Genomic DNA, 24823 nt, shown 5'->3' with positions numbered 1-24823 from the left:
TTAAACTCCTGGACTCAAGCGATACTCCCTCCTTGGCCTCCCAAAGTGCCGGGATTATAGGCATGAGCCACGGTGTCTGGCCTCTGGAAGGACTTTCAAAGTGAGATGTTATGGGCTGGAGTTATCAAGAAGGACCATATTGCAGAAGAAGAGAACTGTCTTGGTGAGATTCGAGGAAAAGGCAATTGGCTAAGGGGGTGGAAATGGCATTCCAGGAGGAGGGTAGAGCCCAGACAAAGCCTTGTCTTTAATGCCTATTTGTTATGTTTAGTAACCTTGCTTTCCCTTAATATAAATTAGCGTATTTCCTGTATCAACTTTAGGAAATGCAGATAAGCGAAGGGAAGAAAAGAAAAATCACCTACAATTCCACTACCACCCAGAGATGACGCCCCTAGTGTTTTCACCTATATCCATGAAGACACGCAGTTTGCTCTGCATGTGCAGGTGTGCGTTTTAGCCAGGGTGGTACTGTATATAGTTTATGTTATGCCTATTTTCACTTGAAAAAATATGATGAATCTTTACCAGGTCAAGAAACATTTTTCTCCAGCATTATTTTGGAAACTGCATTTGTCTTGCTTGGGGTGGACATACCATTATTCTTTTTTTTTTTTTTTTTTGAGACAGAGTCTCGCTCTGCCCCCAGGCTGGAGTGCAGTGGCCGGATCTCAGCTCACTGCAAGCTCCGCCTCCCAGGTTCACGCCATTCTCCTGCCTCAGCCTCCCGAGTAGCTGGGACTACAGGCGCCCGCCACCTCGCCCAGCTAATTTTTTTGTATTTTTAGTAGAGACGGGGTTTCACCGTATTAGCCAGGATGGTTTCGATCTCCTGACCTCGTGATTCGCCCGTCTCGGCCTCCCAAAGTGCTGGGATTACAGGCTTGAGCCACCGCGCCCGGCCACCATTATTCTTTTAATCAAATTTCTGTTGTCAGACATGAAGGTTGTTTTCATTTTTTTCTCCTTTTTTTTTTTTTTGAGGTGGAGTCTCGCCCTGTCGCCCAGGCTGGAGTGCAATAGTGCAATCTCGGCTCACTGCAACCTCCGCCTCCTGGGCTCAAGCGATTCTCCTGCCTCAGCCTCCCGAGCAGCTGGGATTACAGGTGCCCACCACCATGCCCGGCTAATTTTTGTATTTTTAGTAGAGACAGGGTTTCGCCATGTTGCCCAGGCTGGTCTCGAACTCCTAATCTCAGGTGATCCACCCACCTTGGGCTCCCAAAGTGCTGGGATTATAGGCGTGAGCCGCCACGCCCCACCTATTTTTTCCTTAAACTGTTAGAAATGAAGTCTGGGTGTTCCCACGTTCCTTAGCAATCCAGGCTAATTCCTACGTAATTCCCATTAATTCCTACATAACCACAGACCCTCGAAACTACAGGATGCCCATTTCCTCCGTTAAGTTCCTTCCTCCAGTGCTTCCGGCCCCAAGGAACACTTGCATATTTCACAGACCTGTCAGGGCTGCCTCTTGTCCTCCCAGTCAGTCACTGGGTCCAAAGCCTGCTCTTCTCCCTAAGGGTCCCTTGTAACCTGTTTCTCTGGCTGTAGCCTCCCCACACCGCCTTGTCATCAAAGTCATCAAAAACCCTCCATCCATCATGGTTCATTCAGTAGCACAGAAACCTCTCCAGTCTTTCAGACCAAGGGACTTTAAGGTAAAGGAGCTCGTCACCCAGAGGATGGAGGAGCTGGGACACTAATGAGGACAGACAGTTCAGAGATTTGCCCACAGCAGGAAGTCGTGCCAACCTACCCACTGAAGGGAAAGATGAGGGAAGAAGGTGTTGCCAGAGCCAGGAGCTGGCCTCCAGACAGGAGCAAGAAAGACATAGGGGACTGCCTGGCTGATGACTGTCCAGAGGTAGCGGGAGCTGCAGAGGAGATACGGCCATTGCTGGAGAAGCCACTCAAAGCAGAAAACAAGGAGGAGAAATGCTCTGATCTCTGCCTCCGCAGTCTTCCCCCAGGGGCTAAACTTACCAGAAAGCAGTTGATAAAGGAGTCTGGAAAATGTAGTTTCCTGCAATTTCAGGAAATGACTGGCATGGGCCCTACTTGATTCCTCCAAAGCACAGCTTATATTTGGTTGTTTTGTCAAACAAACTTTAGCCATCGGGGCTGATAACAAACAATTACAATTCAGGAAAGAAAAACTTAAACACGGATCCCGGGGTATCACAGCCCATCGCGTCCAACCCCTTGGCAGGATCCGTGCTAAAATTTCGCTTGCCGTTGTGTGCCTGGGGCCAGGCAAACTTTCCCCAGGGGCAGGACCCTCCAATCGTGTCCACCCTGACCAAAGTCCAGGCCCCAGGGCCCTTCAACCTTCTCCGGGGCCCTGCAGGAAGGAGAAAACCATTTCCTAAACACCTGTTCGTTCATTCACACGGTGCTCGTGTTCAGATCCTGTCCCACGTGGCAGAATGATGGGAGAGCAGCCTGAATCTTCATTGTTCTGAACCAAAGGCCCATTCATGAAGTTCAGCCCCATCTCTAGCACAGCAGAAAGAATCACTGAAGTTTGAGTTCCATTATTTTTCTAACCCTTTGCAGATCCTAGACCCAAAGGCTCAAGGTAAGAGTGGCTGGGCTTCCTCGCCCCCAGCGGCCTCTCTAGGGCAGAGCTGTTCCCAAGCCCACCACAAGAGTCGGGACCTGCCTTTATATGGAGGATCAAGGAGGAGCATCAGGTGCTCTCCATCTCCTCCTGCCAGAAAACCAAAGGAGTCACAGGTTTTCCTTTGCTGCCAGAAACATTCTGAGACTTTTTTGTTTTTTTCTTTTTTCCCCTCTCTTGTCCAGTTATTTTCATCAGGGTAAATCCCCTAGGAATAAAATTATTAAAGCAAAAGATAGGCGTGTGGTGTAGGCTTTTGATCCACAGCGCCAAATTGCTTTTTGATAAGGCTGCATATCGTGGATTATTCTTGCCTTTTCTGCCCCTCAGCTCCTCGATAAACCACTTGGGATGAATCAGCCACCAGACCAGATAAACAAGCCAGCCTGTTACTGTTGCTGTTTTCTGCAAGTCGAAAGGGAACTCCCTTAGATCCCTCCCAGAACCTGGAATTCCAGAGCACACGGGGCCAGGGCACCTTTGTACCCCTGCTCCTCACCGGCTCGGGTCCCACCCACCCCCTTCTCCCCGCCCCATGCCCGGGTGGAGCCAGCTGCCAGGGCGCCAAGACTCCCAGCCCTCCCTCTGTGCACGGCAGAGCAGAGGCCAAGGGAGCGCTCTGTGCCAGCCCCAATGAGGACGCTGCTGACCATCCTGGCTGTGGGATCCCTGGCCGGTGAGTGCCCATCCACCCTGTGGTCAGATCTCCCCCATCCTAGGGGCCAATGATCAGGGTCATCTCCCCAGCACCCTCCCCAGCTCCAGCATGGCCAGTTTCAGTTTCTCCCCTGCTAGGGCTGAGCAGGCTGCCGGGTGTCCATGGAGAAGCAAATGTCCAGCTTAGGTCGCTGGGGGCAGGAGAAGGTGCCTCAGACCCTGGGTTCTTCCAGGGACCCAAAGGACCCTCAGGTCTCAGGGAATATAGCCAGCTGTCTGAACTGGGGGTGCTGGATCGCTGCACCTCAGTGAATGGAGAATTGGCCTGGAGGAGGCAGACATCCTTTGGTCCCTCAAATGGTGCTGGCACAGGTTGTACCATCCCTTCCTCTGCCTCTCACCTGGCACTGGCCTGACAGGGGAGGCGGAGGAAGGATGGGGGAAACGAAGCTTGAGTTCTGCCGTTGCCTCCCTCCATGCCCCTGCAGGGCCTCTTTGGTCCCTTTTGTTATCATAGATCTGAAAGAGCATTTTCTCCTAGAGTGGGCAGGTCCGCTACATTAATAGGTCTTAAGACACAGGACCCACTTGGAAACAGGGCTTAAGGGCATAGTGTTCAAAGCCAATAAAGTCGGGGGGGAGCTCATTATGCAGAACATTACATGAGACCCTAGACTCTGTCTCTGCTCTCCTGATGCATTGCGTGAAATTCAGGGAACTTCCTTAGGAAGTCAAAGCATAGTCCTGATTGAGGATGGTGAGCAGGTGTGTCCTCAGCCAGGCCCTCTTTGCTCAAGTGCAGGATGAGGCCCACGAAGGGGCAGAGCTTCCCACCCCCTCTGCCGCTGTCTCACCCAGGCTGCCTGTGTCCCCAGGGCTCCCAGCTCTGTGGTGCTGCTCCAGTCTGCTTCCCAGCATCAGGCTGGGCGTTCCAGGAAGATGTGAGCCCCCAAGACATGTTCCTTTAGACCCCCAGCCATACTGGTTGGAAATCCTAGCGGCTCCCAGCCCTTTGAGATGGAGGACCCACAGGAAACAGCCCTTAGGAGACTGTCAAGTGTCAGTTCCCTTGCGCTGCACACCCCGGGCCCTCACTCCCCCAATCTTAGGCTGACTCCAGAGCGTGTGGAATTGTTTCTTGTTTGTGTATTTTTCCTGAGCTTCCCAGCTGGTTGACAGAACATTGTTTTTCCACATGAATGTGAAAAAACAAATTGCCTTTTATAAATCCGCCAGGCTGCCAGGCTCCACATAACACATGTCTCCCCAGATTTCACAATATAGACTTTCACCCTGGAGGTGCCAAAGCAACACAGGCTGAGGAATAGATGATGGATTTGAGGAGGAAAAGGAGCAAGGAGGGCGGGAGAAGAGGGGGAGATCTTGTTAGTCCCTGACACCCCTAAAAGAGAAGGGTGGGCCGAGATTCACTTATCCCTCTTCAGGAAGCTAACTGCAGTTCCCTCCTGACAAGTGGTGCCAACCTCCATGTAGCCCAGGGTCCTGTGCCTTGGCAACATGCCCCCACCTCAGCCACCAGCCTCCTTGCAACCCAGATGGCCCCTCTATTTCCCACCCAGCACACTGACCTCAAGCAGCAACCATTCCCACTGCAGACTCTACCCCAAGCCCTGATGGAGCCTGGCCTCTCAAATCCCACCCTCACCCTCCTGCCCTGACCCACCACCCGACCAGAAGTCACTGTTCAGGTCTGACCTTGACTGGACTCGTTTCCTCAACTTTAGACTCAGCCCTGAATCCAGGACCCCTCCCTCCAGAACTGACCCCAGTTCCACCCAGCCTCACATCCAAACAAGATGTCAGCTACATCCTGAGGCTCCGTGGCACAGCCGTCAGCTTGGGTAGAGGCAGTAGACCTCCCCGCGCCATCCCTAAGGCCCCATTCTGGGGACTCCAGGAAGCCTGAAGGCATTTTGCAGCTGCTGGGCCAGAACCCAGATTCAGAGAGGAGGGCAGCCTTCGAGGTTGTGCAGCGAGGAGGATGTGCAGCGGGGTGGGGCCGTCCTTCCCTGACCCCACCGGTCCTTGCCAAGCCTGAGGACCCCTCTTGTGTGTAGAGTTGGAGTGGGGGCATCAGTAACTGTCTGCTCCCTCACACCTTGGGCCCGCTGGCAGTCATGGTCGTCTCTGTGGAAGGAGAGGCACAAACATATTCAAGACACACACCCAGGCCGCAAGGCCTTGACCCAGCTGGGGCTGCCCAACATTTTTCCACCTGTTTATTTCCCACGCCAGCCAGCCAGGGCCTCCGAGCTCGGAGTCAGCTGCCAGCTTGGGCCGCCATTTTCCCACAGGCTCTTGCTGTCAACAGCCCAACCCTGCTGGGCTGAGGGAAGGGTTTTATAAGTTAAGGACTCTTGGTTTACAGTGCAGATTGCTTCAGAGGCTGCAGCCCCTCCCCAGCCCCTTCCTTGAGGCTCAGACCCTCACTGCCCTTCCCTTACCATAAGCAGAAGTGGGCTGGACAAAGACCTAGCCTGGAAGAGAGGGCTGTGGGCTCTTCAAGGGCCAGCTTCATCTCTTCCTCTCTCCTCTCCTCCTCCCTAAATTCATCCTTTTATCAGGTGCTCAGGTCCCTAAAGCCCCCCACCCTCATATAAACGGGTGAACAAGACAGCCCCCCTCCCTACAGAGCAAATGTCTTCCCTTCCCAGGTCTTCTCCCTTTGGACTCAACACATGTACCTAGGGGCCTATTAGACACTAAAGCCACCCTGCTCTATCTGTCCCACAACCAGTCTGGCACTGGGATGAAAACTGTAGGCTCTTCACATCCTAACTGTGATGCTGGGCAACAGCTCTCTCTGAGCTTCAGTTTTCCTCATTCATCAAATGGGGATAGTGATGGGGGCACATTGTCGTGAGGATTTAATGAAGGAAGGGACTTGCCTGAAAGAGGCCATGCACTTCACAAATGCCAGCGGCTGCTGTTGTCATTGTTGTTTGTCTTTAGGTAAATCAAACTATTTCCATTTTAGAGATGAGGCAATTGAAGTTCTCGTTGCTTAAACAGCTTTCCCAAGGTCACCCTGCCCATGTGTGGGCTCAGTCAAGAGTCCTGCCCCCTACAAATTTCGTGCAAGATGTCTTTGCTTTCGAGAAGCCAGCCTGGTGTGAGGGCAGGGATTGGCTCAGCCAGCGGAGAGACTGGAATTCACAAGCGCCTCCTCCACCATTGCTTCGACTTGGGGCAAATTACTCCTTACACATTTTAGTTACATATCTCTAAAATAAGGGTGAGGACACCAACTTCAGGTTGTGTTAAAAGGTGAGTGAGAGACAATACCAAGCATTAATGGGGATATGGAGAAATTGAACCCCTCGAACAATGCTGGTGGGAATGTAAGATGATGCAGCTGTAACATCCTGGACAATATTTAAGACCCTATCACTACAAAAAAATTTTAAAATGAATTAGCCAGATGTGGTGGTGCACGGCTGTCATCCCAGCTACTCAGGAGGCTGAGGTGTGAGGACTGCTTCAGCCCAGGAAGTCGAGGCTGCAGTGAGTCATGATCGCACCACTGCACTCCCACCTGGGGGACAGAGCAAGACCCTGTCTCAAAGACAAAAGAAAGATGGTGCAGCCACTTTAGAAAATAGTTTGACAGTTCTTCAAAAGGTTAAAGATAGAGCTACCATATAACCTACCAAATTCCAGTCTTAGATATATATCCAAGACAACTGAAAACATGTGTCCACTTAAAAAAAATGAACACGGTGTTCACAGCAGCATTATTCATGGTAGCCAAAAAGTAGAAACAACCCAAATATCCTGATGTGTGGATAAACAAAATGTGGTATATCACACGATGGAATATTATTCAGCCCTGAAAAGGAAGTACTAATCCATGCTACCATAAGTGTGAAACTTGAAAACATTATGCTAAGTGGAAGAAGCCAGCCAAGGCTCTATTTATATAAAAAGTCTAGAGTAGGCACATTCACAGACACAGGAAGTAGATTCGTGGTTGTCAGGGGTTAGGGGAGGAGAAGAATGAGAAGCGACTGCTAATGGGTGGAGTGACTGCTAATGGGCATGCAGTGTCTTTTTGGGGTGCTGAAAATGTTCTGGAATTAGATAGTAGTGATGATTGCACAACACTGTGAAAATACTAAGAAACCATTGAACTGAACACTATAAGGTGGGGACATTTATGGAATGTGAATCACAGCTCAATGCAAAGCAAAATGGCTGAGAGTGGATGATTGGTTAGAACAGCGTGGGAAGCATCCCCTCTCACTGGCCCATTTGCAGAAGACTGGGGGCTGGGGTCTCCCTGCCCCCCCCCCACCAGGCTGACATCTTGAAAGCGAAGGCACTTTGCATGAAATTTATATGGGACAGGACTCTGACTGAGCCCACACATGGGCAGGGTGACCCTGGGAAAGCCCCTGCTCACCCTCCTCTCTCCCTCCTGCAGCTCACGCCCCTGAGGACCCCTCAGATCTGCTCCAGCACGTGAAATTCCAGTCCAACAACTTTGAAAACATCCTGACGTGGGACAGCGGGCCGAAGGGCACCCCAGACACGGTCTACAGCATCGAGTATAAGACGTAGGCTTCTCTCCTGACTCCCCCTCCTTTGACTGTGCTCTGAAGCCAGCCCCTCTCCAAGGAACTCCCCTCCTCTCCATATGTTCCCATCCCTCCCAGATGAAGCTTTGCTCCTTTATGTTTCTTTTGGGGAGGGAGAATAATATAACGGTAAGAAGTACAGGTGATAGGGTCAGGCTGTCTGGACTTAAATGCCAGCTCTTGCGTGTATAACCTTGGGCAGTCAGGTGACCTCGCGAAGCCTCAGTTTCTCCACCCACAAAGTGAGGACGATGGTAGCACCTTCATCACAGAGTTGTTGGGTGGGTTCAACAAGATAAAGTCATTAGCACTTGTGCCTGGAAAATTATAAGCTACCAATAATTGTTTTATTATTATTAGTGAGACCAGGTCAGCTGAAGATGTGCCCAGCCCCTCTAGCCCACGCTCCTGTTCCTACTCCTCTGCCTCCCATGCAGGTGAGGAGGGGTGGCCTGGGCTCAGGAGTCCTCAAACGTGGCTTCCACTCCTGGTCATGCCACATTGCCCTGTAGCAAGTCACTTCCCCCTCTCTGAGCCTCATTTCTCTCATCTGTAAAATGGGGATAACAGGGCCCACATCAAAGGATTATGGTGATGACGAGCTCAGAATGTGGACTCAGACTGGCTGGGTTCAAATCCTGGCTCCCCACATGCACACTTCAAACACGTGGGCAATTTACTTCTTCGAGCCTCATCCTCTTTATTTGAAAAATAAAGAGAATAGACTGGGCACCGTGGCTCACACTTATAATCTCAGCACTTTGGGAGGCTGAGGCAGGTGGATCACTTGAGGTCAGGAGTTCGAGACCAGCCTGACCAACAGGGTGGCCATACTGTCTCTACTAAAATACAAAAATTAGCCGGGCATGGTGGTGCACTCCTGTAATCCCAGCTACTCGGGAGGCTGAGGCAGGAGAATCACTTGAACCCCAGAGGTAGAAGTTGCAGTGAGCCAAGATTGCACCACTGCACTCCAGCCTGAGTGACAGAGCGAGGCCGTGTCTCAAGAAAAAAAAAAAAAAAAAAAAGGAAGAAAGAAAGAAAAAGAAGAATGCATATGCCTCAGAGAATCATTGTGAGAACAAAATGAGATCATTCGCATAAAGAGCCTGGGCCACTGAACGTGCTAAGTAAATATTAGATCTCCTTGGCATTATTAATAAGCCACAGGCTTAGTGCTGGCCTTTTCATCACTACTGTGACTTGGCCCCTTCCTGGCCCGCAGGTACGGAGAGAGGGACTGGGTGGCAAAGAAGGGCTGTCAGCGGATCACCCGAAAGTCCTGCAACCTGACGGTGGAGACGGGCAACCTCACGGAGCTCTACTATGCCAGGGTCACCGCTGTCAGCACGGGAGGCCGGTCAGCCACCAAGATGACTGACAGGTTCAGCTCTCTGCAGCACAGTGAGTTGGAGCCCCTGTGGGTTTCAGGGGAGGGGAGAGGAAAGCGCAGGTGTTTGCGGGATGGGATGGCCTCTTCCCCTCTGGAGTGGGTGGAGGGCCCAGAAGGGGCTCTCTGCAAGGGAAGGGGGGCAGCTGGGGATATGGCTTTTAGGGAAGGCCCCCGCCCCGCCAATTGCAGTGTGTCCCTAGCAGGTTTGTTCATTTTTCTCCACCTCCACCCCAACCTCCCTAGTTCAGACCACACTTATCTTGCCCCTCGACTAAGGTCAAGGCCACCTAACTTGTTTCCCCAACTGCCCTCTTTACCACCTCCTCCAGCCCATTCTCCATAGAGCATCTCCTCAACACATAAATCCCACCTTCTCTTGTCAGCTTAAAACCGTCTGGCAGCTTCTCATGACTCTAAAAATAAGATCCAACTCTTTGCCACGGCCCGTGAGGCCCTGCCTATCCTGGTCCTCATCTTGAACATGTCTTCCCAATGCATCAAGCAGCCAAGCTTCTGACAGTCCCTGCCTCAGGGTCCTTGCTGCTCCCACTGTCTGGGGGCACTTCTGGGCTCTTCACATGACTGGTTCTTTTATAGTCCTCATGGCTTAGCTTCAACATCACCTCCTAAGTCAGTGTCCCCACCTCCAGCTCTGATGACCTGATTTCAGTAGGCCACCACCTGTGATTCTCTATTGCAATACAGGGTTTATTGTCTTCATCACTCAGATCACACGCTGTAATTACTGTTTGCTCACACATGTTATCATCTGCCTCCCTCTCTAAAATGTGAACTCTAGCACTCCCTGTGTGGGCAGCAGAATCCACTGCATTCCCAGCCCTCAGCATAGTGCCTGGCACACAGAAGATGCTCAATAGCCAGACGCGGTGGTTCACACTTATAATCCCAGCACTTTGGGAGGCTGAGGCAAGAGGATCACTTGAGCCTAGGAGTTCAAGACCAGCCTGGGGAACACAGTGAGACCTCATCTCTACAAAAAATTTAAAAATTAGCCAGATGTGGTGGCACACACTTGTAGTCTCAGCTACTCAGGAGGTTGAAGTGGGAGGGTAGCTTGAATGCAGGAGGTCAAGACTGCAGTGAGCTGGGATTGCCCCACTGCACTCCAGCTTAGGTGACACAATGAGATCCTGTCTCAAAAAAAAAAAAAAAAAAAAAAAAAGATATTCAGTAAATGAATGAATGAGTGGATAGGCAGTTGCTGATACAGTTTGGCTATGTCCCCACCCAAATCTCATCTTGATTTGTAGTTCTCATAATCCTGTCTAGTGGGAAGGACCCAGTAGGAGGTAACTGAATCATGGGAACAGTTTCCCCCATGCTATTCTCGTAATAGTCAGTAAGTTCTCATGAGATCTGATGGTTTTATAAGGGGCTTCCCCCTTTGCTCAGTTTTCATTTTCCTTCCTGCCACCATGTGAGGAAGAACATGTTTGCCTCCCGTTCTGTAAGTTTCCTGATTGTAAGTTTCCTGAGGCCTCCCCAGCCATGTGGAACAGTGAGTCAACTAAACCTCTTTCCTTTATAAATTACCCAGTCTGAGGTGTGTCTTTATTAGTAGTGTGAGAATGGACTAATACAGTTGCCAAACTCCCCACACAAGATAATCATGTGATGATGATTTTATAGTCACACATAGCTTTTTAAGAAGATAAAAAAATAAAATTAAGTAAAATATTGTTTTTTTAACCTGGCTTGTTCAATGAATTCACATTCATTGTAGAAAATTTGTGAAATATAGACATATACAAAGAAAAATAAAAGTCACCCAAAATAATCTTAACATTCTAACATAACTGCAGTTACTAGCAGCTGTATCTACTTTGCAATCTGGCATTGCTTTTTTGTCTTAGGTTCTTTTTCCCCATATATTAGTATCATGAACATTTGCCCATATCATTAAACATATTGCACAACATGATATTTCACAGTGCAAAATGATCCATTCTAGGGAGGTACTCTAATTTACTTACATATTTCCCTTTTTGAGGACATATAGCTCAGTTTTTCAATTTTATTGGCAGCACTGAAGTAAACATTGTTCTGACTCAGATATTTTCAATCTTGGAGGCCAATGGATCATTGAGGTATTTTTACAAAGTAGATTTAGGGTAAGTGAGGTCCGTGAATCCCTGAAGTTGGATGCAAGATTTTTGTATATGTACATTTTGGAGGGGAGAAGACCCACAGCATTCATCACATTCTCAAAGGAGTCTGTAAACCAGCAAAGGTAATTTGGTTAGTTGGAAAATTCCATCTTGAGGGAGACAGAAGTCTTCAGCCTGACCTTTGAGGCTGCATCAATAGTATTAGGCCCCAAACATTTTTTAGGATGTGTAGTTGATGTCATTGACATCCCCAAAACTGTCATACTCAATAGATGAGGGAAGAAGGGTGTTCCAGGATGACTTAAGGTGGGGATGCAGGGGGCTGGGATGTGTGGGGGCAAGCCAAAGGCATGACCAAGCTACAGGACTGGTGCCCCTCACCCTGGGTTCTTCTCATCCACCTTTGGTCATCCCTTTGCCAGCCTGAAACCCAAACACCAGGGCTTGCAGAAACTTTTCTCTTTTCACTGTTTGTTTAGCCGATGCTTCCAGAAGCATAGCTGGCATTGGAGTGGAAGGAGAGAGGGAACAGTCATTTTCCACTGTCCAGGGTAGCCTCAGACACTACCCACCAACTCTGACTTTTCCTTTTCTCTTTTCTCTTTTCTCTCTCCCTATCCCCAGCTACCCTCAAGCCACCTGATGTGACCTGTATCCCCAAAGTGAGATCGATTCAGATGATTGTTCATCCTACCCCCACGCCCATCCATGCAGGGGACGGCCACCGGCTAACCCTGGAAGACATCTTCCATGACCTATTCTACCACTTAGAGCTCCAGGTCAACCACACCTACCAAATGGTAAGTGTATGTTGCACCCTGGTCTTTCTCTGCCTAGGAAGCCTCTTCCCTCTCAATTAGATTTGAGTTGCTTTAAGAAAAAAAGGGTACACGTTATGTAAATTAGCATTTCCCAAAACATGTCCCTTGAGAGGCTCCTTGAAGCCTGGAAAACATCACAAATGACAACCTCTCTCATAGAGTCACACACACAATAGCATGCTAAAAACTCTGACAAGTCCTGCAGAACCAATACTCCACTATCAATTTGTTTAATACAACTTCTCCCAAATTTATTTCACCAGAGAAAGTGCTTTTTTTGCATAATATTTACATGGTTTTTTTGTTTAACACCTTCTCACATCCTGGGGAACAACCTCTATTCATATCTTCAGATGTTCACATTAGAAAATGCTAGAATCAATTTCTACTGCTGCAGTAGTTCTCCACTATTTGCAGGAACTATATACAGGCAATGTGGAAGGATGAGTAATAATAAGAGGTGGAAGGCAAGGGCATAAATTCTCAAATAATATATGAATTATTTCTTTTCATATTCAGAAAATATTTGGTACCCCCTACCCTCAGCATATGCCACCAAACCACAATTCAGTTAAATGAATATTTATTTCCTACTTTATGGTTTCTGCATGCAGGGAGCTTATAATCTAGGGAGCGAAGAGGGAGTTAAAACAAGAATTCAAATAGCTATAGGTAGAGAAAAATATGAGTATTGGGAAGTGGGGTAGGATGTCAGTGCAGCAAGATTTGTAAGGCTTCCAGAAAACTTTTGGGAAGCCAAAAATGACATAATATGCATATATTACCTGGCATGCTGCAGAAACCGGTACTGGCTTCCAGAAAGCCTAATATGTATAATATGCATATTATGTCATTAATATTCATATATTACCTGGCATGCCACAGAAATTGGTATTGGCTTTTTGGAAGTCAGTACCAGCCTGGCCAACATGGTGAAACCCCATCTCTACTAAAAATACAAAAATTAGCCAGGCATGGTGGCAGGTGCCTGTCCCCAGCTACTCAGGAAGCTGAGGCAGGAGAATCATTTCAACCTGGGAGGCAGAGGTTGCAGTGAGCTGAGATTGCACCACTGCACTCCAACCTGGGTGACAGAGTGAGACTCTGTCTCAGATAAAATAAAATAAAATAAAATAAAATCATTGTCTGCTAATTCAACATTTCTGTCATCAGGGTCAGTCATTGTTGTCTTTTCTCTTGAATATGGGTCACATATTCTTTCTTTGTATGTCTAAAATTTTTAAATGTATCCTGGGCATTATGTTGAAATTACTGTAGATTCTGTTATATTCCTCCAAAGAGTATTGGTTTGGTTTCATCTGGTTTTAGCAGGCAATTAATTTGGCTGAACTCCAAACTCTGAAATTTCTTTCTTTTTTTTTTTTTTTTAACTTTACCTGTACTGCTTGGAGTCTACCCCATTCATGCCTACTTTAAGGGTCAGTCAGGGATTTGAGCAGAGTTTATGCACAGAGTTTGGGCCTCATCTACGTTCTCTCCTGTCTGTGGTTTCTCCTCTCATTTTCCAGCTGCTGTGATTATTCCAAGCCCTGCCTTTTGGGTATTCAAGACAGTGAGAATACAGGGTTTCTATCTAGGTTTAACCATCCCACAAAGTGTAGACTGGGGTCTACCTTCAGGCTAAAAGACAGTAAAAATTGGAAATGTACCCATTGCCAGTTATCCTTTCTCCAATATGTGCCCACTTTTATTTTCTTTCTAATGCCTGTAAGTAGTTGTTTTTCATTTTGCTCAGAAGCTATAGTTGTTATTTTGGGGATGTTTGGTCCAATATAAACTATAAATTATGTGGATTAGAATGAAGAAAGATCAAATGTGGAAATGGAAGAGATAACAGGGTAGGAAGTCAGAAGATTATTATAACGGTATAGGTTGGAAATGAGGGCCTGAACCAGGATGGAGATCGTCAAAAACTTGGGGAAGGGGAATCAGGGCCTTTATAACTCTCCTGGAGTTGTGTCTCATGATATGTAATGTGTCCAGTTTCAACCACATAAGTTCTACAAAACAATAAGTTAAAAAATTTATTTATGAGGCCGGGTGCGGTGGCTCAAGCCTGTAATCCCAGCACTTTGGGAGGCCGAGACGGGCGGATCACGAGGTCAGGAGATCAAGACCATCCTGGCTAACACGGTGAAACCCTGTCTCTACTAAAAACTACAAAAAACTAGCCGGGCGAGGTGGCGGGCGCCTGTAGTCCCAGCTACTCGGGAGGCTGAGGCAGGAGAATGGCGTGAACCTGGGAAGCGGAGCTTGCAGTGAGCTGAGATCCGGCCACTGCACTCCAGCCTGGGCGACAGAGCGAGACTCCGTCTCAAAAAAAAAAAAAAAAAAAAAAAAATTTATTTATGTACTTCTTCACTCACTGTCACCATCACCCCCAGAAACATACACAAAAGAAAACAATAATTTACCCTCAACCTTGGCCTCCATGTGCCTGAAAAAGAGAAGGCAGAGCTGAAATACAAAGAGCCAAAGAAGAAAATTCTCAGTTTTTGAACTCCCGAGATCACAGGTTCTGGCCCTTTAAAGGAAGGTGTCTGGATCCTTTAAGGGCAAGTCGATACCCAAGATATGAGAGGGGATTTGTCCAAAATGGCTTCAAGGTTTAGGCCCTGGAGATTAGAAGAAGAGTGATGCTATTACCAAAATTAGAGAATCAAAAACAGATTTGGGTTTGGGGTTTGGGATGGGGCCGGCCCCAGAGAGAGGAGGGCAGCATGTTCGGACATGTTGACTTAGAGATGCTCACATGGTACATCCAGCAGGGAGCTGGCAGAGCCCATAGAAACGCTACAGCTCTTCCTGAGATAAGTTTGGGAGTTATCCACACATCGGTGCTCACAGCAGCCATGGGTTCAGATAAGATCACTAAGTGGCTGGAGAGTACATGAGAGAGAAGGAAATGGTTGAAGAGCAAATCTTGCAGAACAACACTGAGGGGCTAAAACCAGTGAAAGACCAATCAGAAAGGTAGGAGCAGAGCCAGGCAGGATGACATGTGGCAGCCATGGGAGAGGAGTTCAGGGTCAAAAAGGTGAGAGATACACAGAAGAACGAGAATCAAAACACAGGTCCAGCAGAAGGACTGGCAGATGCGAAGAAACAAGGGCTTTCCTATGCAAGGTAGGTGTTTACCTGAGTGGCGAGTATCCAGCATTGATGAGCCTGCAGAGCCAGGTGGGCTGCAGAGACAAATGAGTCTGGACTGGAAGCCAGGGACCAGGACTCTATTCTGTAAATATAGGTGAGGCCATCAAAGGCTTTTGAACAAAAGAGCATTATAATGAGATTATCTTTTAGAAAGATCCCTATAACACCAGGATGAATATGGAAGTGAACAGGGGCAAACCCAGAGATGGATGACCATGAAAAAGGCTACTGCTAGAGTCCAGGCTGAAGGCTTGAGGCCCAATTAAGGCAGAAGCAATGAGGAAAGAAAGAAAGGAATGGGTGTTCAAAGAGTTTTCAACGTTTAACAAAGAAAAGGTGAAGGACAAGAAGAATTGGAAGAAGGAGGGATGGTAGGAGGGTGGGAGCGTGGTGGAGGTCATAATGGTAGCCACTAGTGTGTATAACGACTGCCTATGGGCCAGACACTATTGCAAGTGAAAGACACATGTGCTTGGACACTGATTGGATTTGGGGATAAAGCAGAAGGGAGGGGAATGGAAACAGAGACTGAAGACAGACCCATCAGCACCAAACCAGAATCCAGGAGGAGGAGCGAGGAAGCTTCCTTGGGCTCCATGTGGAGACTGGTGTGTAACATGAATCACGTTCTCTATCCATTTCAGCACCTTGGAGGGAAGCAAAGAGAATATGAGTTCTTCGGACTGACCCCTGACACAGAGTTCCTTGGCACCATCATGATTTGTGTTCCCACCTGGTCCAAGGAGAGTGCCCCCTACATGTGCCGAGTGAGGACACTGCCAGGTGAGTTCAGCTGAAACCAGAGTGGGGTAGGGCTCCTGGATTCAAGTCTTGACTCTCCTCTTTCCTCCCTGTAACCAAGGTGAGACTTGGCAACACTCTAAAAAACCATGGAAGGGTTATCAGTGTGTTATTGAAGTCAATCTTTGTTTATCCATAAAAGAGTTGGCTGATGAGTTATCAAAGCAAATGTTTGATTCTCACCCTCCAGCCTATGTCTGGATTTCCCCTCTGACAGGCCTTGTATGTACCTTGGCAAAGCAAACTCACCTTAATATTAACCCAGGTGAGATATACTGGAGGGAAAATCTGCAGTGGGGGAAGCAGAGAAGATAAAAAGATCTCTCAATATCTCCCAAAGTCAAATAACAATAATGGTATCATGATAACTAGTGTTTCTGCAGTGCTAACCAGGGACCAGGCACAACCAAGGGCAAGCCTCATGAACAGTCTATGACATAGGTATTATTTTCATCCTCATTTTCCAGACGAAGAACCTGAGGTTCAGAGTCGTTAAGTCATTTGCCCATGGCCAGGCACCTGTAAACCAAACACTTTGGGAGGCCAAGGCAGGAGGATCACTTGAGCCTAGAAGTCTAAGACCAGCCTGGGCAACATAGCAAAACCCCATCTCCACAAACAACTCAAAAACTTAGCTATGTATGGTGGCATGCCTCTGTGGTCCCAGCTACACAGGAGTTTGAGGCAGAAGGATCACTTGAACCCAGGAGGTTGAAGCTGCAAAGAGCTATGTTTGCACCACTGCACTCCAGCCTGGATGACAGAGCGAGACCCTGTCTCAAAAAAAAAAAATAATAATAACTTGCCTAGGGTCACACAGGTGCTGAGGGATGGAATGAGGCCTAATTCTAGAGGCCATGCTCTTACCACAGAGCTACTATAGATACGGTTGCGTTTTTTGTAGTTTATTTTGTGTTTTGTTTTTGAGACAGAGTCTCTCTCTGTCACTCAGGCTGGAGTGTAATAGCACAGTCTCAGCTCACTGCAACCTCTGCTTCCCGATTTCAAGCAATTCTCCCACCTCAACCTTCCAAGTCGCTGGAATTACAGGTGTGTGCCACCGCTCCTGGATAATTTTTTTTTTTTTTTTTTTTTTTTTTTTTTTTTGTATTTTTAGTAGAGACAGGGTTTCACCCTGTTGCTCAGGCTGGTCTTGATCTCCTGGCCTCAAGTGATCCACCCACCTTAGCCTCCCAAAATGCTGGGATTACAGGCAGCCGTCATCGCGCCCGGCCTAGATATAGTTTTGAATCATCTGCTCAGTGAGATGGTCCCTTCCTCTAGCACATTGAAACCTGATGCTCATCACAAGCATCATGATGTTTTTATTGGTGTTTCTTTTCATAGACAGATGGAAATGTATTGCTCAGAGCTGCAGGTTTAGAGGATGAAGGCGATGGCAGTGGATGAGGTAGATTTGGTAAAACAGTCTCCACTTTATCCTCATGTTCAGATTCATGATGTCAGTAAGTGATTTCAGGTTCCAACCATGCCAACAATCAGAGTAGAGTTGAGTTTGCGAGCTGGACATTGCGTGTGGCACAGTGGAAAGAGAAGTGCCGCATGAGGAATGAGAAGGCACAGCATCAGTCAGATGTCAGCCAACCACGTGCCTGGGGGAGTCACTCAGCCTCTGGGAGCCTGATCCCTCATCTGACAAATAAGGATGCTGATGCCTGGGCTGAGGCGATAATCCGAGGCCAGGCAGCTGCCAGAGCTGGGCCCTAGGAAATGAAGCTCTGGTCCTCAGGTTTGTTTGGAAAGTCATCAGTTTTCCAAAGAGCCCACAAGAGACTGATTTCTCCACCCGAATCCCAGTGCACCAATTGGCAGGGGAGCTGTGTCTGATGGAACAGCCAACACTGGCCACTTGCATGGGGCATGTCCTTCCTGGGGCAATGGCTGCTAGCGAGCTCAGAATAGAATTTGGTGAGAGGAGGACTAGAAAAGGAAACTCACGTTCTGGGACTAAGCTGGGAGCATTTGTGTGATTCATGAACCCCTTCCCCGGACTGTCCTAGACAAATCTCACCTGCTCCTGGCCCACCAGTTTTTTGACAATGTGAAGACCACTCCACCCTTATCCACAACAGCCTTCTGGTGCCTTGCCCTTACATGGTCTTGCCCATAATGGGATACCATTTTTTTTTCCTAAGACTGTAGCTACTTTTATATAAATCACACTTCTTGGTGGCTACTTCTTGCTAACATATAGAAGGCACCTTATTCTTAAAAATATATTTAAAACAATTCCTACATTTATTAGATTCTACTATATTGCCAAGCAAATAGTTGTGCCAAATGCTTTACATATATTATTTAATCTTCATTATCACATGTAACGTATATTATTTAATCTTTAGAACAATCCTGCAAGTTGGGTAGCATCATCCTCATTTTACAGAGGAGGAACTCTGGCTCAGAGAGGTTAAGCAACTTGCCCATGACCACACAGCTGCTCGGGTAACCTGGTTGATTCATCTGGTTCTGAAGGCTGGGCTCTACCCACCACTTTGCAATTTTGTTTACAGTGAGCCCCCTGTACTGCACACTTCTTCCTCCTACTTCCATTTCAGAGTGATGCATCCTGCCCTTGACCGTGTATCCTGATGTCTGCATTACCCCCAGAATCCCTTTTACCTACCCCTCCGCAGATAAACAGGGAGTGTCACAGAGCACTGTCCCAGCATCTTGATGATGGAAAAGGCTCTAAGGGCCATCTCACCTCATATCCTAATCTTACAGATGAGGAAACTGAGGCTTCATTGCAGAGTGGCAGGGAGGATGAGTTTTAGAGTTACACATGTAACTCCACTGAGTAGCTCTGTGGCCTTGGTCAGGTCACTTAACCTCTCTGGGACTCAGCTTTGTTATCTGTAGGAAGGGAGCATCCCTATCCCTCTGTGTTGTGTTTTGATGATGCAATGAGATACATAGGTAGAGCACCCAGCTCTACACGATCATATAGATCATGGCCCGTAGTAGGAGTTCAACCACCGCTGCTACTGTTATTATTAAAGGGTAAACCAGAGAGGGTCGTGCAGCAGGAAGGATGCTCAGCATATCTGTGGCAAAGCCAGGCCTCTAACACTCTGTATTCCTTACTCTCAGGCTGGTGGTGTTTTTATTTTTCCATCCAGCCTCCCTATGGGTGAAATGGCAATGTACCAAATACATACAGTGTGAAATGGAAATATGTCAAGCCAGAGACCATTCCATGTCCCTATCCTGTCCTGGAATGTTATAGACATTCGGGTCGTGTCTTTTTCCTGGAGTAGAGATGGGGGTAACATGTGACAGGAGACAGGGTCTCATTGAAGTGGGAAGCTGACCCAGAGAGGCCCAAGCTCGTGGGCTAGGGGAGGATCGAGGAGTGGGCTAGAAGTAGAGGCTCCAGCAGTTCCCGGGGTTCACAGTGATCATCGAGATCATTGGAGCTATTGATTAACTCTCCAAGCTGAGGCCTCACAGCGGCCAGGAAGAGAGGAAGGGTGATTAGCAGGCCCCTGGACTGCAGGGGTCTTGACTCTCCGAGTCACCTTCCCTCTGTTGCAAACTGTCAGTTTTACCAAAAACTCCAACAACCTCTTCCTCCCTAAGTCCTTCACAAGTCCCATGTGGACTGGTGACAGGAAGTGTGTCCTGCCTGGAACCGGCTGCACCCATCCCAAAGATGCTGGAACACAGGGAGAGGCTCGGGTACTAGAGCCCTAGTCATCCCTCTCCCCTCCATTTTAGACAGGACAGTGCCTTCCCAGGCTCCCTTCTTGACCAAGATCTTCCCTGATGTCCAGCCCCTTTCCTTGGTAGGGAGGTGGAGAGGACAGGCCTCCCTGTTTTCACTTCTCCCCTCCTTCTGCCTCTACCGTACGAGGGAGGCAGGACTGCCCTTAGACTCAAGCAAGAGGGGCCCTTCCCTGTACCCAGCACTTTAGAAGGCCTTCTTTGGTCCTGCCCTGGCCATTCCCCTCCTTGCAAGATGAAGACTCCATACAACAAAGGGGACAGGTCCATCTGGATCCTGTGACCTCCTTTCTAGATCACATTGTAAGTACCTGGGACCCTGAGACTCTGTACATGTGGCCTGGAGCCTGCGATCTGTCTAGGCAGTCCTCCTTCGGGGGTCCTTCCTCATGAGGGCAGACACTGCTGATGCATAATGCAGACCCTTGGCCCAAAGGATGACCAACAGGTGGCTATTTGTGGGGGTCGTGGATGAGCTCGACCATGAGGGCTGGAGCATCTATGCACATGTGCGTGAGGGCCCTGGCAGTGTGGGATGGAGCTGGGCTGGGCTGGGCTGGGTGCCTGCAGTGCGCTGCGGGCTTTACCTGTTCCTCCCCACTGCAGCACAGTACCTAGAGAAGTCCAAGAACTCTGAATTAAAACGTGGCATCCCAGGTGGTTGTGAAAAGTCTTTTTGTCAATGTGGAAACATAGAACATGTTATTTAACAGTGTAAAAATATAATTTGTAAATTCTGACTATTTAGATGTACAGTCTATGGACTTCCATTTGTGATCTTGCATTCTGAGGGTAAGAGAGGCTTCGCCAGCCCAGTCAGAGAGGATTTGCAGCATCCACATGTGGGACCACACCCAACCAGCCCCCGGCAGAACCCAGCCTCATGCTTCCTTCTCTGGCCTCTTTGGTTTCCCAGACCGGACGTGGACCTACTCCTTCTCCGGAGCCTTCCTGTTCTCCATGGGCTTCCTCGTCGCAGTGCTCTGCTACCTGAGCTACAGATATGTCACCAAGCCGCCTGCACCTCCCAACTCCCTGGTGAGCCATCCCCCTGGGGCGGGAGGGAGAGGTCCAGGGTAGGGCCTGGGCTCTGGGGTCCCCAGTTCTCCCCAAAATGCAGGGATCCACAGACAAAGTGGGATATGGGCCTGCTCTCTCCCTTCATGGAGCTCACAGTCCCTCCTAAAGTCAACAGATGTGTGGCCCAGCGGGTCTCAGGACGCATCAAAGAGGGGCGGGTGATCAGGAATAGTGGACACGGAATAAAAAACCCACATGGCTTGGAAGTGTCCAGTACCAGGAGGGTAGTGTGGGACCTGAGTGAGCAGCAAGGCAACGAGGAAGGAATGGTGGGTACCAGGAGAGCCGTGGCACTCATGCCCTGTCTAAATGGGCAGCCAGGCACTACCACGTGGGAATACAGGCCCAGCACTGCCTGATCTTCATGTTTTTCAAGAGAAGCCAGAGTTTCAGATTATGTTGTGAAATCTCCCACTTTTCAAATATTCTGTTTTTTAAACAGATTTTTTTTTTTTTTTTTTTTTTGAGATGGAGTCTCACTCTGTCACCCAGGCTGGCATGATCTCGTCTCACCACAGCCTCTGCCTCCCGAGTTCAAGTGATTCTCCTGCCTCAGCCCCCCAAGTAGCTTGGATTACAGGCACACACCACCACACCCGGCTAATTTTTGTATTTTTAGTAGAGACAGGGTTTCACCATGTTGGTCAGGCTGGTCTTGAACTCCTGACTTCAGGTGATCTGCCTGCCTCAGCCTCCCACAGTGCTCGGATTACAGGCGTGAGCCACTGCGCCCGGCCATTTTAAACAGAAAAATTTTAAATGGCAAAACTAATTGTTAAGTGGAAAGCCCTTTGTTGCAGCTCTTTTAGAATTTGTCTAGCAAGTGAAGACCAGAACCCGCCCCCTCCCCTAAAAAATACAATAAAATGGAAAGCCTTACACCAGTCACACAAATCACATCAGCAGCCCCCACCTGATGCCAGTGCCGCCTCTGCTAGAGCAGCAAGGCCCACTGCAGAAGCCATGAGCTGAGCCACCTGGGGCACCCGGAGCCTGCTCTTGCCCATCGGAGGGACAGAGGAGCTCTGAGGGAGTTTTGCTGCATGTGCAAGTCCAGATGAAGCATTTTCTGTAAAGCTCTCCCAGTCTCTTCTGGTTCCTTCCTTTCACACCCTGACCCTGTATTAGGCCCTCAGGGACCCGTGGGCCAAGAAGCAATGTGAGCCAACACCTCCAGAGCATGCCCAAGGCAACCCCAATTCCTGGTCATCTACTCCCTGGATTATCCGCCTCCTGGAGGAACCAGAGCCTAGATCTCTCTCCCTGAGATAACCGAAACTTCAGAACCAAAGAGCTGAGAGATCCCGTCCCTTCAGGGAGGCGCTTGCACCTAGAGGAGTCTCTGGGAAGCAGATGGGGATATGGGACAGACGCATCTTGAAAAAGCTCCCAGATGCCTCCCTATGGAGGACCTCACCCACCCACATCACCAGCAGGGAGCTTGGGACATACCCTAACCACAGGGGGGTGACTGTTGTCGTCCCTGCACAGAACATCCAGCGAGTCCTGACTTTCCAGCCGCTGCGCTTCATCCAGGAGCATGTCCTGATCCCTGTCTTTGACCTCAGCGGCCCCAGCAGTCTGGCCCAGCCTGTCCAGTACTCCCAGATCAGGGTGTCCGGACCCAGGGAGCCCGCAGGACCTCCACAGCGGCACAGCCTGTCCGAGATCACCTACTTAGGGCAGCCGGACATCTCCATCCTCCAGCCCGCCAACGTGCCACCTACCCAGATCCTCTCCCCACTGTCCTATGCCCCAAATGCTGCCCCTGAGGTCGGGCCCCCATCCTATGCACCTCAGGTGACCCCCGAAGCTCAACTCCCATTCTACACCCCACAGGCCATCTCTAAGGTCCAGCCTCCCTCCTATGCCCCTCAGGCAACTCCAGACAGCTGGCCTCCCTCCTATGGGGTATGCGTGGAAGGTTCTGGCAAAGACTCCCCCACTGTGACACTTTCTAGTCCTAAACACCTTAGGCCTAAAGGTCAGCTTCAGAAAGAGCCACCGGCTGGAAGCTGCATGTCAGGTGGCCTTTCTATGGAGGAATCCCAAGAAGCAAAATCATTGCACCAGCCTCTGGGAGTTTGCACAGACAGAACATCTGACCTGAATGTGCTAGACTGTGGGGGGGAGGGGACACCACAGTACCTAAAGAGCCAGCTCCCCCTCCTCTCCTCAGTCCAGATCGAGGGCCACCCCATGTCCCTGCCTTTGCATCCCCCTTCCCGCCCGTGCTCCCCTTCGGACCAGAGTCCAAGTCCCTGGGGCCTGCTGGAGTCTCTTGTGTGTCCCAAGGATGAAGCCAAGAGCCTAGCCCCTGAGACCTCAGACCTGGAGCCGCCCACAGAGCTGGATTCTCTTTTCAGAGGCCTGGCCCTGACCGTACAGTGGGAGTCCTGAGGGGAATGGGAAAGGCTTGGGGCTTCCTCCCTGTCCCTACCCAGTGTCACATCCTTGGCTGTCAATCCCATGCCTGCCCATGCCGCACACTCTGCGGTCCAGCCTCAGACGGGTGCCCTTGAGAGAAGCAGAGGGAGTGGCACGCAGGGCCCCTGCCATGGGTGCGCTCCCCACCGAAGCAAAGCAGCATGATAAGGACCGCTGCAGAGGAGCTCTGGGGAGCAGCCTGTGTAGACAAGCGCGTGCTTGCTGAGACCTGCAAGGCAGAAATGACAGTGCAAGGAGGAAATGCAGGGAAACCCCTGAGATCCAGAGCCCCGCCTCCTAACACCCTGGATTCAAAGTGCTCGGGCAATTTGCCTCTCCTTGCCCCATTCCTGGCCAGTTTCACAATCTAGCTCAACAGAGCATGAGGCCCCTGCCTCTTCTGTCATTGCTCAAAGGTGAGAAGAGAGCCTGGAAAAGAACATCCTGTGGGAGGCTGGGCAGAACCAGAACAACCTGCACTTCTGCCAAGGCCAGGGTCGGCAGGACGGCAAGACTCTAGGGAGGGGTGTGGCCTGGAGCTCATTCCCAGCCGGGGCAACTGCCTGACGTTGCGCGATTTCAGCTTCATTCCTCTGCTAGAATGAAGTGAAATGCAGGTCCACCAGGGAGGGAGACACGCAAGCCTTTTCTGCAGGCAGGAGTTTCAGACCCTATCCTGAGAATGGGGTTTGAAAGGAAGGTGAGGGCTGTGGCCCCTGGACAGGTACAGTAACACACTGTACTGACGTCACAACTTTGCAAACTCTGCCTTGGGTTCAGCCCATCTGGGCTCAAATTCCAGCCTCACTACTGACAAGCTGTGTGACTTCAAACAAATGAATCAGTGCCCAGAACCTCGGTTTCCTCATCTGTAACATGGGCCTCATAACACCTACCTCATAGGGTTGTGGTGAAGATGAAATTAAGTCATGTCTTTAAAGTGCTTAATAGTGCCTGATACATGGGCAGTGCCCAATAAACGGTAGCTATTTCCTGTTGTGATTTTTTTTAAAAAAAACTACATCACACAAGGAGTGACCCCTCCCCCAATTCGGATTGGCTTCAGACACACCTGGCATTTTCTCATGGGCTTAAATGACCTGGATTTCCTCAGGACAGGGTCTGGGGTGGGAAAGAGGAGGGACTGCAGGAGTTCCTCCTATAGACAGAGTTCAGAGACAAATGATGTGAAACCTTCTCCCTGAGATCGTAGGCAGAATCCATTGGGGGTGGCAGGGGTGATCTCAGATGGCCTCTGTCCATCCGGCCTCCCTGACCCCCGACAGAGGCACTGTTGCACAGACTGCTGTCATACCCTCTGTATCACTGCATCTCAGGCGACCCCTACCATGAGGAAGCCAAGGCCCAGAGGAAGA

The 24823-nt window shown here is 49.4% G+C and overlaps 1 protein-coding gene across 2 annotated transcripts; it reads left to right on the top strand.

Annotated features, from left to right (window-relative positions):
* Positions 1 to 63: 63 nt before the first annotated feature.
* IL22RA1 (interleukin 22 receptor subunit alpha 1) lies at positions 64 to 24439 on the top strand. 2 transcript variants are annotated; one of them, XM_010355738.2, is made up of 7 exons: positions 64 to 163; positions 7725 to 7857; positions 9104 to 9282; positions 12025 to 12200; positions 16040 to 16178; positions 20857 to 20978; positions 22512 to 24439. In XM_010355738.2, exons 1-7 carry the CDS (start codon positions 106 to 108, stop codon positions 23418 to 23420), a joined length of 1716 nt encoding a protein of 571 aa, XP_010354040.2. In that variant the 5' UTR covers positions 64 to 105; the 3' UTR covers positions 23421 to 24439. The 2 variants fall into 2 exon arrangements, with proteins under 2 accessions (XP_010354040.2, XP_010354041.2); XM_010355739.2 differs by lacking the exon at positions 64 to 163 and adding an exon at positions 3060 to 3299.
* Positions 24440 to 24823: the final 384 nt, after the last annotated feature.

This window comes from Rhinopithecus roxellana, chromosome 12 (assembly GCF_007565055.1).
Source record: "Rhinopithecus roxellana isolate Shanxi Qingling chromosome 12, ASM756505v1, whole genome shotgun sequence".
In the NCBI taxonomy this organism is placed as follows: Eukaryota; Metazoa; Chordata; class Mammalia; order Primates; family Cercopithecidae; genus Rhinopithecus; species Rhinopithecus roxellana.
This window is presented reverse-complemented; position numbering and strand designations above follow the sequence as displayed.

Bases quoted from the DNA above. Each gene is read 5' to 3' on its own strand.
- IL22RA1 (XM_010355738.2), top strand. From the start codon at position 106: ATGTTATGGGCTGGAGTTATCAAGAAGGACCATATTGCAGAAGAAGAG. The intron at 164-7,724 runs GTGAGATTCGAG...TCCCTCCTGCAG, and splicing joins AGAAGAAGAGAACTGTCTTG to CTCACGCCCCTGAGGACCCC. The intron at 9,283-12,024 runs GTGAGTTGGAGC...CCCTATCCCCAG, and splicing joins GTTCAGCTCTCTGCAGCACA to CTACCCTCAAGCCACCTGAT.